General features: G+C 33.9%; 1 protein-coding gene across 1 annotated transcript; it reads left to right on the plus strand.

Moving 5' to 3' along the window:
- The first annotated feature begins 8908 nt into the window (after window positions 1-8908).
- On the plus strand, window positions 8909-10941 carry LOC133861517 (putative pentatricopeptide repeat-containing protein At1g12700, mitochondrial). The gene has a single exon (XM_062297302.1). It carries the CDS (start codon window positions 9010-9012, stop codon window positions 10762-10764), a length of 1755 nt encoding a protein of 584 aa, XP_062153286.1. The 5' UTR covers window positions 8909-9009; the 3' UTR covers window positions 10765-10941.
- Window positions 10942-15899: the final 4958 nt, after the last annotated feature.

A 15899-nucleotide genomic window follows, 5' to 3' on the forward strand; every position in this document is an offset into this window, starting at 1 on the left:
CATCTATCACTTTCAACTCCCACTACATCTCATTCCCTTACCAAACAAGGCCATTGGTCTTAACCATTTTTGTTTTATGTTTTTTTTTTTTTTTAAACGTTTGTTCTTATTCTCGGACACGTGTAAAATTCTATTCTACCTTCATTATCACGTCCAATTTTAGGATAATCCAAAAACAAATTATTATATTCTAAAAAGTCTAGCCTATGACCCCCCACGTGATGCCCATCACCTTTACACGTGACTTCTTCAGCAATATCCACCGAAAGGACGAGATTACCCCTGAGACAAGTGAAAGGAAAACGACAATTTTCTGTGCACGGTGGGACCACGCTGAATAATGTGAGAGGAGAGAAGTAGGTGGGATGGAGATGGTCCAGATGGAGATGAGTCATGGATCTCCTTCAGGATAAGCCCGCCACCTGTCCATCATCAAGCAGCTAAAGCTACAGTACTATCTCTCATTATATACGACAAGATATCGTGCTATCCTCATATCTTGATATCTCGTGATTTTTAGACTTCTTGCTATGTTGCAATTATTGATCTCTATTTTTGTCGTGATTTACACTACTCCGAAGTTCCAGGCATAAATATTAATACTAAAAAATATTCATTTTTATTTTTTCCTTTCCAGGTGTGAAGTGTTTTTCGTACTTTTGACTTTCATGTGACAAAATTTAGAATACAAATTAATCTTAATATAAATTTCATTCTTTTAATTTAGTCCGTTAAATTAATATTTTTTTTAATATGTGATTTTCATACTTATTTTTAATTCACATATATTTTTAGGTAAATGCTACATACTATACATGTATCCTATAAATATCTCATAATACTAAATTGCTGATATGACAAGATTTAATGGTTATTGACACATGTTATTTTAATAGAATGTGCTTTTTACATGCTATTTTAATAGCATTTAATAGAAAAATATATGCTTCTCACGTGTTTAAAGAACACGTGTATGAAATTTCCTACAAACTGGTTTGTAAGAAATTTCTGTCCATATATATATATTTGCTATAAACTGGTTTTTAGGAAACTCTTATAAATTAGAGTCTAAAAATGATATGTGTTTTTTAAATTATTAAAAAATTAAAAGATGTGTTTTTCACATGTTAAAAGCACATGTCATATTTAGAGGTTGGTATGTAGAAAATTTGTCCTTTATTTTTTAATAAGGGCCGATCTAATGACTACTAAACTTTGCGACGTCATCTTTCGTGGATAATTGTGGAATGTTTGTGTTGTATGTAACATTTCTTTTTTAATAGAGCATATGATTCTCACATTTATTTTTTAAAAGCATGAAGGAATCACTTGTTTTAAAAATAAATATCAATTTAGGGTCCGTTTGAGTTTGCGATTTCAAAATAACGATTTAAAAATGTGCGACTTGAATTAAATGATTTTTAAAAACGCAGTTAAGTGTTTGGCAAAATCGCAGTTTGGCTTTTAAAATCGCAGGTTAGACTTTTAAAATACTGCGTTTTCAAAAAAGCACCACATTGTCTGCTATTTGAATAAGAACTTTTTTGCGTTTTCAAATTGCAATTTTTTAAAAACGCAGTTTTCAAATGGTTCATTTTCAATTATTTAATTTAAAATCGTATTTTTTCTCAACGAAATCGGAATCTCAAACGCACCCTTAATACACTAATTCTTTTTTAAAAAAAATGTCCAACCCAATTTTTTTATTTATTTTTTTTAAAAAAATATTGCCATAATTCTTATTATGAAATATGGTGCACTTCTTTAATGATGAAAATCCCATCCATATAAGCTATGCAGCATATCAATATTAATTCACATTTCACAATATTAATGAAACTAGTAAAGTACCTGACCAACCATTCCGACAAAGACAGCCAAAAATAAAAGTGAAAAAACAATCCATTATAGGTAATTGTTTTTAGAGATGTGTTTGATGTAATTTTTTTAGATTTTTTATTTTTTAAACCTATCATTAAATCTGTGAAAATTCACGTGTGATCTTAAAGATTTAATGATAATTACAAATAACATATTTGTTAAACGAAACACTTCTCTTGTTTTGATGGAATTAAATAATTAATATTTATCGCTTTTTAAACATGGTTAAAATAATTTAAAGTAATAAATAATAATTTTTTAAAAAAATGTAAGTCAATATCTCAATATCTTAAAAATTATAAAAGATCATAATAATCCCTTTGTTTTTTTTATTATTTTTTTTAAAATCAACTTCAGTCGAAGAGACACCCCACCTTTTGATCACATCACACATCAATTGTTCTCGATAAATTCCCCGATATTATCTTCTTTGGACACTATTGAGAAAAAGTCCAAAACAACATGGCCCACCTGTGGCCCACCTGGCCCACCAATTGCATCAATAATAAAACCACTTTTAAGAAACCAGCCCGGTTTCATAAAACCACCCATTTCCCAATCCCCTCTCTCTCTCTCTCCTCTCCCCCTACAAATACATTCTTCTCCGTTTCATTCATACTCTCATCACAAAGCAACTATTTTAATCGGAACTCAGAGATTCCGTACAAAGTTCACAGATATATCGGAAATTTAGGCAACGATCAGAAAGCATGAGCTATCTGAATCGGATTTGGATGGCGGCGAGCGTGGCTGTGGTCCAAGGCCACACAGACCAGGGGAGTAAGGTGAAACCCGGCTTAAAGTCCCTTCAACTCGGTAAAAGAAAGTTCTTCTACGGCAGCGACTCGGCGGATCTCCGGCCGATATCCGGGATGATCGGATTGCATAACGCCATATACTTGGGGAATTCTGAAGCCGACGAGAGGCCGAGGCAGGCCGACGAGTCTCTCCGGCGAGTCATGTACTTGAACTGTTGGGGCCAGGGCTGAGAGCCGTGGCATCTAGGTTGTCCGGAGATGAGTTTTCTAGTGGAAATGACACGAGATTTGAGGCGGAACTCCGCAGTGGCCGTTGACTCGGGGGAGACCGATCGGGATCGGGATCGGGATCGGGCGAGTTGAATGTATATATGGGAGGGTGGTGTTTGTTTGGATGTAATTGCTATTCAGGTGAATTGTACAGTAAAGAGAAAAAGAGTTTGTTCAGTGGATTTTCGTTCTGAAATCTCTCTTTTTATTGCACAATTGGCACCGCAGAGGTCTTTGATTCCACATTTATTAATCGTAATAAAAATTAAAAAGAACTTTGAAAAGTAAGAATAATCTAAATATTTGGCTATAAGAGCTTTTGTATCAAGATCTCTAAATGGGTTTTTGATTTAACCTATTTTAAAAAAGTTTTAGAGAGTTTGATGAACGAAGAATTTATGGATTTTTCTCTAAAATTTGCTTAAACCTTTGAATAGAAGAGTTCAATACTGATGATCTAAGTGCAAATTTAGAAAATCTGTTGGTATTGCTTGTAGATCGTCAAACCAAATTATTGTAAGACCAGAATTCTTAAAAATTAAGGATCTTGTGTTTATAGGGCTGGTGGCAGTGAGTGAGATAAAGGTAGGATAATGTTGCTCACTCTCCAAGACGCTGGGCATGATGTGTCTCTTTAACTGACTTGGCAATTCCTTTTTCTCCTTTTTACTTTTTTGCTCTTTTATGATCTTTTTCTATGAACTATCATAATATGATGATGATGCTGGTCCTGAATGTTACTCCAAAGTGTAAGAGAAACTAAACCATAATCTTAAACATTGGATCATTGAATCCAAGATCACAATTACATGAGTGTTGTGATGCATACCGGGGTTAAAAAAGATTGGCAATGGACACCTTTATTATTGGGGGAGGGGAGGGGATGGACCTTGTGGACTTGTGGGGTTAGGAATATGAGTAAAGTCACACATTCTTCTTCTATGTTGTTTGATGTGATTTTTAAAACCTTTGTTAGATTGTCTGGGAATTGGAGTATGGGGGTGAGACTATGTGACAGTGTGTGTAACATTTTTTTAGAAATATTGGTTTGAAAAGTTGCTCACTCGCTCACCCATACTCAATCAACCAGCCTATTGTCTAAACCACTCGGCCAATCTCCTCATCCACATTCTACCTAAGGAGTAGGGTTGATAATTTTTGACATAACTTGCAAAATTTGAAATGGACCCGATACAATATCAGAGGGTTAGGGTTTATCATAAACGGATGTTGGTCAGGACCTGTTTATGAAATTATATATATTATTATATAATAAATACAAGTTGAAACAGGTCAAATAAGTCAAACGGGTAATGTTTGCGTCGAAACGAGTTAAACGGGTTAAACAGATTACTTTTAGGTCTAAATAGGTCAAACGGGTTGACCCGTTTGTGACTCGTTTATTAAACAGGTCAAACGAGTTGCGTCAGGTCACTCGTGAGTCATGATCGTTTTGAAGGGTGTAACCCGTTTAACTAAACATATCGTGTTCAAGTCGACCCTTAACGGGTTGGTGGGTCAATCGAGTCAACCCAAACCCAACCTACCGGCCTGAATTGCCAGCCCTATGGACAAGACCGAACCCCATTCCTGTTGTGGGAATATTTGCAGGATTTATAATACGGTGATATCCCTGATTGTACAACCCAACCAATCTCCTCCTCAGCCATACCTCACCTCTGGACAAAACCGGACCTCATTACTTTCGTGGATGCTACATATCATCTGGCGGAGGAGGGGTTTTCTGGTAAGATCATCATTTGTATTGTTTCATCTCTTCCTTTTTTATTAAAAAAAAAAAAACAAAAAAAGAAAAAAACTTTTCATGGATTTGTGGATAATGTGCCCATAATAGAGCCATTGTCTCATTTTCAAGTATTTGGATAAGGGGAGTCAGATGTGAAAATGAAATAGTCCAATTGACAATTCTGAGAGATACTTTTTTCTTCTCCTAGATGATTAAAGAACACAAATAAGAGAAGAAAAACCACAAACTGTAATTAATTAACTCCATGCTAATAAAATCCAAGAACCATTCAAGGAAATTTGACCAAGAAAAGAAGGCCAGGTTGCAACTTGCAAGGGCTGAATCCCCATAAAGATCATTGTAATAGAATGGTGAAAAAGATAGGGTTTGTGGAAAATGCAAAGAGAAGCCTGGGTCCCTTTGTCACGTGTGTGCACCACTAGTTACTAATTAAACTATCAAAACGACCAGATTAAAAAAAAAAAAATTAGACTATCAAAACAAAGAAGAGGTGTAAAGATATTCATGGTGTGGGTATAATTTTATTAAATAAAAAGTAGAAGAGAGACTAGTGAGTTAAAAGAGAAAAGGTTCATGCATCAACGTACGTTTTCTACCAAAGACCTAGTCGAAGTACAATGATCATATATCATTAGCTGAAGGCAAGTTTGGTGGCGTTGAAAATCTAATTTAAAGGACAATAACTTTGTATTTCACGAAAATTTTATAATTATAATGTTTACTAGGTGTTGAGTTGTCAATAAAAGTTTTAAAATTGGGTACAAAGAGGTTAGATTGAACCTCGTTCGATTGAGACATAAAACAGAATACCTCTGTTGAACCTTGTTCGATTGAGATATAGAACAAAATGCCTCGATTTCAATCTTGTTTGATCGTCTTTATGCGATCTTTGTGAAACCCTAATTCTCGATTGAATGATAATTAATCTCGATCAATCAAGAAAGCCGTAAAGTGTTTTGATTTTGGTATTGATATATGTGGTTTTTAGCTTTAAAGTTGATAACTTTGCTAATATCTAATTTGTTACAACTTGGGGCCAAAGTCAAAATTTTCAAACTTTTTTTTTTTTTTGCAAGTAATTTTTCAATTTTTGATTGTAGATTAATTGGACAGCTTGTGATTCATTCACTACAAAATCTTCATTAACTTTTGGGCACCAAGTAGTTTCCTTCCTGTCTCGATCTTGTCTTTGGTAGTTGCATGCTAAGTTATATTTTATATTTGGGCCTTGGTTGTTATTTTTTTTTTATTCTTTTCCTCCAAAAATATGAATTATGGAGCTGTTTAATATATGTATTCACACCCCTATTTTTTTAAAAAAGATATTCAAAAACTCTGCTAGATATTTTTAGATGGAATACAGTGGCAGAACTAATTATGCAGGATATATATTTTTCAAAGGTTTTTTTTTTTTTTTTCCTTAAACTAATGTAGAAAACTTATTCAGAAAATATTATTTGAATAATTTAAAAACAAATTTTTTGACAAAAAGAGTTTTCAACATGTTTGATACTGATATTTGCACTAATTCCCCCAAGGTAAAAAAGAAAAAAGAAAAAAGGCACAACTCAAAAGACTACAAAGTCATTGTGCACCTTTCATATGGCATCCAACAAGAGAAATTAAAGAAAGTTCAAATCAAGTTACCTTTATTTAATTTATGTCTCTTTCAAGTTCTCTTTATTTATGTCTCTTTCAATAAGGAATAAAGATTCGACTTCCAAATAACACGTACGGATCCATCTGTCCAAACAGGTAAACAAGCAGTTCAAAATTTGCTTGAATAGATAGATTTCATATTAAATTTTTTACATTTTTTATCTGAATTGGTAATACTCTTTGCAAGGAATCTCAATTCTTGAACTAACATCCCATCAAAAGTGCCACATGCAATAATAGTATGCTATAATGACCAATAGACCTCCCCCAAAAAGTTTCAATGAGCTTATTTTCATATGAGCAGAATCCCATCTCTTTTAATCATGACACCCACAAGCCCAGACATGAAAGTAGATTAAAGATCACCCCCAGTTGCCAATACTTTATTTACACACTAGCAACAGGCCATAACCAACATGATTACCATAATTGCAGCCATTATGGCCATCATGATTAACACCAATGATTCAATCTTTAAAACACAGTATATAAAGAAATAGGCGTGGGCAAAACACATAGCTGAACCACAACACTCATATCGATCCCTAGCAATGTTGATCAGGAGGGGTTCTCTAACCATTTCCATGTTACCGAGATCGACACCGTTGGCGGAGTGGTGCCGGCCTCGTCGGCGACATAGGCGGCGGAAGTGCAGCACCATACGGTTAGGAAATAAGCGGCGAGGGTTCTACCGAGTGTCGAGGCCGGTGGTGCAATGGGGGGTCCTGATGGCTCCACTTAGGATGTTGAAGAAGATCATCACAGAAATGGCACCAAATGGACTGTTGATTGAGGCTTATTATCGGTCTTTACTACCCTTTTTACGTCCTTCACTATTTCCTCTATGTTGATTACTAACAGAATTTCCTTTGGGTGGGAATTTCTGGTTTTTTTTTTTTCCTCTTTTCTTCTAAACTTGTGTAATAAGTGGGTTGAGCAATCTCTCCTTAATGAACACGCAGGCAACTTGCATATTTCTCTCCAACCTCTCAGTCCGCATAAGTTGAAAAAGTTTTAGATCTTTTCAATTGTGATTTTTGTTAAATTATAGTAATGTTATATACTAGGAGTGTACAAGCGGGGCGGTTATTAACCGTTAATAACCGCCAATAACCGTTAACCGAAAAATAAAAAATAACCGGGTACCCTGGTGCGGTTACTGGTCATAGGGTTTTAATATATATATATTGTAGATGAGCCTCAAACTCAACTTTTAAATTGAAGGAATGAATCATTTTAAGTCTTTTAATATGAAAGTTTGGTATTTTTTTTGAATTGTCATCATATTTTAATTACAATACAATTGTCATTATATTTTATAATATTTGTTTGATTGATTTTTTTTTTTTTTTTTGAAATCATTTTATTTAATCTATGGACTTGATTGTGAGCTCATTGAGATGAATGAATGGTGAATGATATATGATGTTATGCACGTCCAGTAGTGTTTACTATTTAGCACTGAATATTGAATGGTTGGATATTAGATTCAAAAAACAAAAAAAAAAAAAAAAAAAAAAGGAAAAAAAAAAATCAACAATGTATGAAAATTGGTTACCTGGTTTTTAATAATCGGATAACTGACAGTTGGTAATAACCGCAACCGGTTACTGTTGTTTAAATAGGAATAATCGGATACCCTGGTTGCGATTGCGGTTACGAGTAAATAACCGCAACCACAACTGGTTGTACACCTCTTAATATATACTACATCATTATCACATTTTTATTTGACTGGACTGATGTGACAGTGTCCATCCGTCATTAGATTAAAGGACTAATGAACACTGCTAGTCTGCTCCATCAGCCAAGTGTAATAAAGGTGGGATGAGAGTGTACTATATAACAGTTCTTTATTATTAATTATCCCAAAAATTTAATGTGGAATGTTTAAACTATGTACAAGGTTGAAATGTTTTTAAATGAATTTCTAGATGAAAAATTCTTGTTACAAACTAACGTGACAGCCCCATAAATGTGGCACATGACACAAAACAGGAGAAAAAAATTAAACAATAAAATTTGACAAATAAATTTAATTGTTTAGTAATATTGATATAGTAAGTGAAAATACTTACCCATGTAACTTGTTAATTGTATAGTACTCCAGATCACATTTTATCATTACTTGTGTTACTAAAAAATACATTTTTTTAATAAAAAAAAAATGTTACACATCACATTTTTATTTTATTTTTTTACTATTTTAATGATGTGGCACAACCAACCAACCAACCAACTACTAAAACAGCCATTATTCAGAAAAAATAAAAAATAAAAAACAAATTGATAAGTAAGATGATATAAAAGTTTCCTAAAAAAAAAAAATTGATATAAAAGTGAAACAAAAGTTATGTATATAGAATTATTTAAAAAAAAAAAAAAAAATTTAGGCTTATGAGAATTGAGAACTACAATCACGACGTAGACAAGGAAAAAAACCACGCCCGGATTGGGCGGGTTTTTGAATATTACAAATGTGGGCTTCATCATCGCAGTGAAGCTGACCCGACAGCCCGGTCTGGTCCGATTTTAAACGACTGCTAAAGAGGAAGAGCGTGTGTGAGAGAGAAAGAGGTTGATGACCAGAACCAGAAGAGCTTTTGCAACTGCTTCTGGTTGTTCTTCTTGAGATACTACACAGGATCTGCTTCTCCTTTTCTTCTTCAGAAAATGCGTAGCGCTGCTAAATCCAGGAGCTCTCTTGTTTTTCTGTGGAACCATTATTATCAGGTAAGGGTTTCAACCCATGCTCAAAATCACCAGTATTGTAGTTTTAGTACTAGCTCTACCACTGGTTCTGGAGAGAATGTAGAAAGCCCCACTGGGTTCTTAAACTCTGCGAGAGATCAATGCAGATCTGGAAGCTTAAGGAATCTTGATGATGCCTTAGGCTTCTTTGATCGAATGCTTCACATGCACCCTTTGCCTTCCGTTGTGGATTTCACCCAATTGCTGAGCGCGATTGCAAGAATGAAGCATTACTCGACCGTGATTACTCTGATTAAAGAAATGGAACTGTTTGGAATTCTTCCCGATGATTATACTCTTGGCGTTTTGATTAATTGCTTCTGCCATATGAACCGGGTGGATTTTGGGTTCTCTGTCTTTGCAAGAATTTTGAAACTTGGTTATCAACCCAACTGTACAATTGTAAATACTCTTGTCAATGGGCTCTGTCTTCAGGGTAAAATCAATCAAGCTGTGAGTTTGGTTGATGAAATGAACAAGAAAGGGTATAGAACTGATATGGTTACCCATGGAACGATAATCAATGGTTTTTTGAAAATAGGTGAGACCAATACGGCTATTGAGTTGCTTAAGAAGATGGAAGAAGAAAATTTTAAACTTAATGTCGTGCTGTATAAGACAATCATTGACGGTTTATTGAAGGACAAATTAGTGGCTGAAGCTCTGAAACTCTTCTCTAAGATGACAAGTAAAGGCATTAAGCCAGATATTTTAACTTACAATTCCTTAATCCTGGGCCTATGCAACCTCCACCGTTGGAAGGAGGTGACTACACTATTGAATGAGATGGAGCATATGAAGATAATGCCAAATGTGAAAACCTTCAACATATTGATGGACGCATTTTGCAAAGAGGGGATGCTGACAGAAGCAACTGAAGTTTTTGATGTGATGATGGTTGGGAATGGTTGTTCACCTTCTGTTGTTAACTATAACACATTGATCAATGGATATTGTAAAAATAGAAGAATTGATGAGGCAATGAGTCTCTTTCATGAATTGTCTAACAAGGGAATGAATCCTGATGTTGTCACTTACACCACTCTAATGGGTGGGTTGTTTCGAGTTGGAAGACCTCAGGCTGCGCAAGAGCTACTGCTTAAAATGCAAGCTTGTGGTGAACATCCAGATCTCCAAACTTATATTGTTCTATTAAATGGTCTGCTTAAGAACAAAAAATTTTCTGAAGCAATGGCATTGTTTCAAGAGATGGAAGACAAAAATTTGCGCCTTAATATTGTGGTATACACCATCTTGATCCATGGTATGTGTACTGCTGGGAAACTTATGACTGCAAGAGAACTCTTTTATAGTCTTCCTAACAAAGGTTTCCAACCTGATGTTTGGACTTACAATGCAATGATCAAAGGGCTTTGCATAGAGGGGCTAATAAATGAAGCCAGTGATCTGCTCAAGCAAATGATCGAGACAGGTTGCTCACCTAACAATTTTACATATAACACAATCATCCAAGGGCTACTGCAACATAATGAGACGTCAAAGGCAATGGAACTTCTTCAGATAATGGTTAAAAATGGCTTCTCAGCAGATGCGACCACCGCAGCCATGTTAGTTAACCTTTCTTCTGCAAATCCAACTGATAAAACACTTCAAAGAGTTGCTTCAAAAGCTTCAGTGAAGGATTTTTCGAATTTTAACATAAAGAACATATTTTAACCCTTCACTAGTTTTAACATCAGGCGTATGTATACTTGCTGGAAATCATCATTTTACTTTTACGAGGTGACATTTTTTTCCATATCATTGGACCCTTTTTTTGTTTGCTTCAATTACATTATGTACTTTGTTTTCGTTTTCATCTTTTTATGACACTGTTTTGGAAACGTGACCAATTAAAAGTTATTGCAAGAAATTGGTTTGCAATCTGATATTTCTTTCCATGTCATTGGACCCTTTTGTTTTACAATCGATAGCACATTTTGCTGTAGCACAGAAGCTTTGATGCCAAAATTGATGTAGAATAAGAGTTGTGTGAACAGTATTTTCTGCTTGTGAATCTTATGAGAATTTGGTGGTTGCAGAGAAAGAATAGGTCTAAATTTCTAGGGCTTGGTAGAATTTTTTTTTTTTTAGGTCCAAAATCAAATAACAAGTATAACTCACAAATAAAACTCAATAACGTAATAAAACCCAAAATAAAATCTATGTACTGGTGGTGTTTTCTGAAGCCATCTTGTAGATATCTTTTTCTATGCTATTAGATGTGAAGTAGTTGAAAAGTGTGCTTGAGATATCTGTTGACTTTCTTGATATTTTTGTTGTTGTTGTGGAAGTCTATAATGGCAAACATATTATAATTGCTAAAGAAGTGCTAGTATGCTATCTTGTTGCTTATAAGTTTCTGAGATTTTTTTTTTTTGGTCATGGCAGATGATTAGGTATTTGATGAAAGCATTCAACTCTTAATTAGTATTTAATGTCAGAATGAATGCATCTCTTGCAAGAGAGTTTTCATATTAAGGTGAGCTACATGTACATGTACGTGTTCATTTTTAAGTTATGGTTTCTCTTTGGTAGTCGTGCCTCTATACAAATTTGGCTGTGTTTTTCTGGTTATCTTTGTGCAGAAGAGTTTGTAATAGTGTCATAATTTTTATTTATTAGGATTCCAAGTGAAAAGCCATGTCCTTGAGATAAATTTTTGGGGAAACTTTTTTTTTTTGAATAAAAGGAGAATTTCATTGATCAAAACAAAGAAACATTCTTTGCAAGGAGTACATTCCAGATCATAGGGGGCCAATTTCCCATCCAAACTTCGTCTAAGCACTGAGAACTAGCTAAATTAGCCAAACAAATTGCTGCTGCATTAGTTTCTTTACAAACAAGGTGGATACCAACTTTGGACAGACCTTGGATCCAGAATTTGGCATCCTCAATCAAGTGCCCAAATCTGCTATCACATGGCCCGCTCCTCCTCATGGCAGCCACCACCTCTCTCTTGTCACCCTCCAAGTGCACGTGGGATGCACCCAATTTGCCTCCCAACTTGATAGCATACCAGGCCCCAAAGCAGTAGCCAGAGAAGGATTCAACAGAGAGGAAAACTTTACTACCTCTGAACTTCCTTCACATTTTCAATTACCTCTTTCTTTCAAAAATTCTTAATTTAGTATATCGATATTTCAATTTTTGCAATATCACCCATCTGTTTGGGTTTGAGGTTAAATCAAACAGCAAAAGAGGTTAAATGACTTTAATACCTCCGAAAATTTTATAAAAATTCAAATTTATTGTTAATTATAATTTTTTTTTTTTTTTTTTAAAAAAAAGGTGACCCGGTCGTGGGTTTTGTGACAAGCCGCTTTTTTTTTTTTTTTTTCTTAAAAAAAAAAAAAATCCAATAAAATAAGGGTATTTTGGTAATTATGAAGTGAAGTCTTCCCTTATTTTTTGAAGCCATGTTGTACTTCGCCTTGACACTTGGCTTTCCCTGTCAACTAACCATTAATATTAACAAGGGACAAGCAACTTTGAATGGCCACTAACTCATCCGATCTAGATTGACACCAAAACCATTCCCTTTCCCTCAAAACACTAGACAACTTGGCATTAAGACGACTACCAGCATCATATGTATAATCCGGAAACCATATTCGTCAAAAAGAACTTATCCATCACAAAAATGGTTATATAATTTTTGCATTGCTTTAAAAGTTTGTTTTTAGCCTTTTAGCTTTTTCTAAACCCAGGAAGAGAGTAGTACCAGTCTTATCTTTGGATGATTGTTGAAGATAATATTAAAGAAACTATTGTTTAGATGATACCCATATTCTGTATATGTTACTGGAAAGATCTTTCTTGGAATTGAAGTCCAAGAATTGATCTAGCGATCTCTTGAGGAATTATTTCATGATCTATGTTGAATTTTACAGATTTAATGATGTATATGCTGTCAAATGTATATATATAATTAGATGAAATAACATGAAATAATTTCTCCTTACTTTACATCCCCCCCCAATTAGCATCCCCCCAACTAGAAGAAGAAGAAAACTTTGTAATTGAACTTGTCTACGAGGTCATTAGTTTGGTTGAAATCATTCTTTTGGTTTTTAACTTGATGTAGCTGCTAGTAAAGCCCACACAGCTCTTCTTGCTAGCGATGATATCAACATAATTCTTGCAATTGAACAATCGGATCTCTTCAAGGATTGAAACTTTGCTTCAATTATTTCGGATATTCATTTTCACTTGTCCCTTTTTTTTTTCTTTTTTTTTTAGCTGGAAGGCTTGTAAAGTGTTGAGGAGTACAAATTATCGTGCACATTTGTTAGCTAGATGGGCTGCTTCCAACTTTATGTTTGGAAGCAATCCCAATTAATCTTTCATTCTCTCTTCAATTCCGATCAAGAACGAAAAATACCGTTCTTTGTAATCCTTTCCACATTGGCTTGGGGAAAAAAAAAAAAAAACTTGATCTTAAACTTTGACGGCAGTATAATTAAAAACATTGTGTTTTGGACAAGTAATTAAATAATTGATAATGATGAGCAACACGGCTGAGAGATATCAAAATTTCTCTTTTATGCATGGATAAAATTGTTTGAGGCAAAGATGTGGACCATCACGGCCTAGAAGAAGGTCCCTCTATGCATAGATTCACCTTCGAGCACTCACAATAAGCTCTTTAAATTTGACTTTTTTCTAAATAAACTACCATTTAATAAACTTTTTATCGAAAGTTAATTTAACATCTGTCAATCTCTCTTTAAATCTAAAGAGCCAAAAAATGATTGTTAAATTTTTATTAATATTATTTTTTGCATTGAATGCTTCAAAAGGTTTGGTTAGTCTTGAATTTAAGGGATTGAATGCTTTTAGTAGTTAACTTTATCAATAAAAAAATAGTATTTATTTAAAGTACAGAAATATTTAGAGAGTTTGTTATTTAATAGCTTTAAAAAGTGGCTGCTAAATCAACAAAATTAGAATTTTAGAACTAAATTTAGAGAAATTTTAAAGAGTTTATTGTGAATACTTTAACATTTGTTGTACACATTCATGGATTGTCAAAACAAGCAAATTAAACTTGTAATAATCTTAAGTCTAGCAATGGAGTGCTTATCAATTCATTAACACAAAATCATTCATATTGATTGACTAGTTTGATTATCTTCTTTTTCTTTTCTAATCCAACAAACCAAGCCAAAGGATCAAGGAGGTCCTTATTAACAGCATCGCAGAACACAATCTTGGGGGAAAGATTGTTGGGAGAGAAGCAATCAAAAAGATAAAGAGAAGCTACCAAAGGAGGATCGTAAACAAACGAAGTTGCTCGTGAACGAGTTCAGGTTCATTTAATAATTGAACGAGCGTGAATACAAATTAGACTCGATTATTAAACGAAACATACTCGTATAAACTCAGTTCAACTCGATTAAGGCTCGTGAACATAGCTCATATAAGCTTGACTCGACTCGTTAGACTCGTTCACACCCGTGTATATATATATAGTAACTTAGTTATTTATGCTTACATATGAACTATATAGTCTACGATTATTTTCTAATTTTTTTTTAAAAAAAAATTATATACTAGTTACTTATGTACATAATTAATTAGCGTATGTAAAATATAAATATATAACATATGATATGATTACTAGTGATTACATATTTACTAGTTAAATGGTAAGGAGAGAGTCACCCTCAAGATGAAGGAAGGAGCAACCAAAATGAGAAGCAAACCAGAATGGCTGCCATGGTTTATAATATGTAACTAGTATTTAGTACTTACTATAGTATATAATATGGTTATATATTATATCTTTGACTAGTATATAATATGTTAGTAAGTATGGTTACTAACTTACTATAGTTATTAGTTACCATGTATATACTACTAAGTTAATAACCATATGTAATATGTTATAACTTTTACACGCTTACAAGGGATGGAATCAGAAACTCTCATGGACAGGGGCCAAAGGTCAAAAAAATTTATTAGTTGGGGCCAATAGGCTAAATTTTTATTTTTTATCTAACTTTTTTTTTTTTTTGTTTTGGAATTGAGCAGAGGGCCATGGCCTATACCGGTCCCTCCTAAATCCGTCCCTGCTTATAATACCCTAGATACCCTATCTAACTATTAAAATATATAACTATATACATACTATATAACATATGGTTAACTATAGTTATATACTATAATATATAATAAGTTTGATATCCTTTTTCCTGTTATTCTTTAGTTGAAAATTTAATCTTCATTCTTTTTAGAATAAGATTATCAAATGCTGTAAGCCACATTTTTTTTTTTTTTAAAAGAAATGCTGTAAGCCTTTTATGATTCCGCACTCCGCCCGACATGTCAAATACATTTTAATACTACACAAAAATTCAATAATATTTTGCATCTCTCTCTCTCTCTCTCTCTATATATATATTTTTTTTTAACTAATTTAGGTAAATAAAACAATCTTCTTATAATATTAAAATTATATGAAAAGTATACAATTAGTACACTAAACAAGATATATGGGTGGAACTCATGTGGTAAGTCCCCACTCACATGCAGGGGCCGAGGGGGGTCGAGAGGGGTCAAATGCTCTCCCTCAACCTCCAAAAATTTACCTTGCCCCCGTAGAAAATTTCCTGCATGCCCACCCTCAAATGCAGATCAGGGACAATCAACACCCACTCATTAAACATCAGGCCAGGGCAAACGAGTCAAGCAACTCTGGGACGTCTGAAATTTTTCACATCACAATATTTTTAGACTTTTAGGTTTAGGTTAAATGAAAGGGGGAACCGGGAAAGAAGACGATGAGAGGAGATCTCTTTATTAAAACA

This window comes from Alnus glutinosa, chromosome 2 (assembly GCF_958979055.1).
Source record: "Alnus glutinosa chromosome 2, dhAlnGlut1.1, whole genome shotgun sequence".
NCBI lineage: Eukaryota > Viridiplantae > Streptophyta > Magnoliopsida > Fagales > Betulaceae > Alnus > Alnus glutinosa.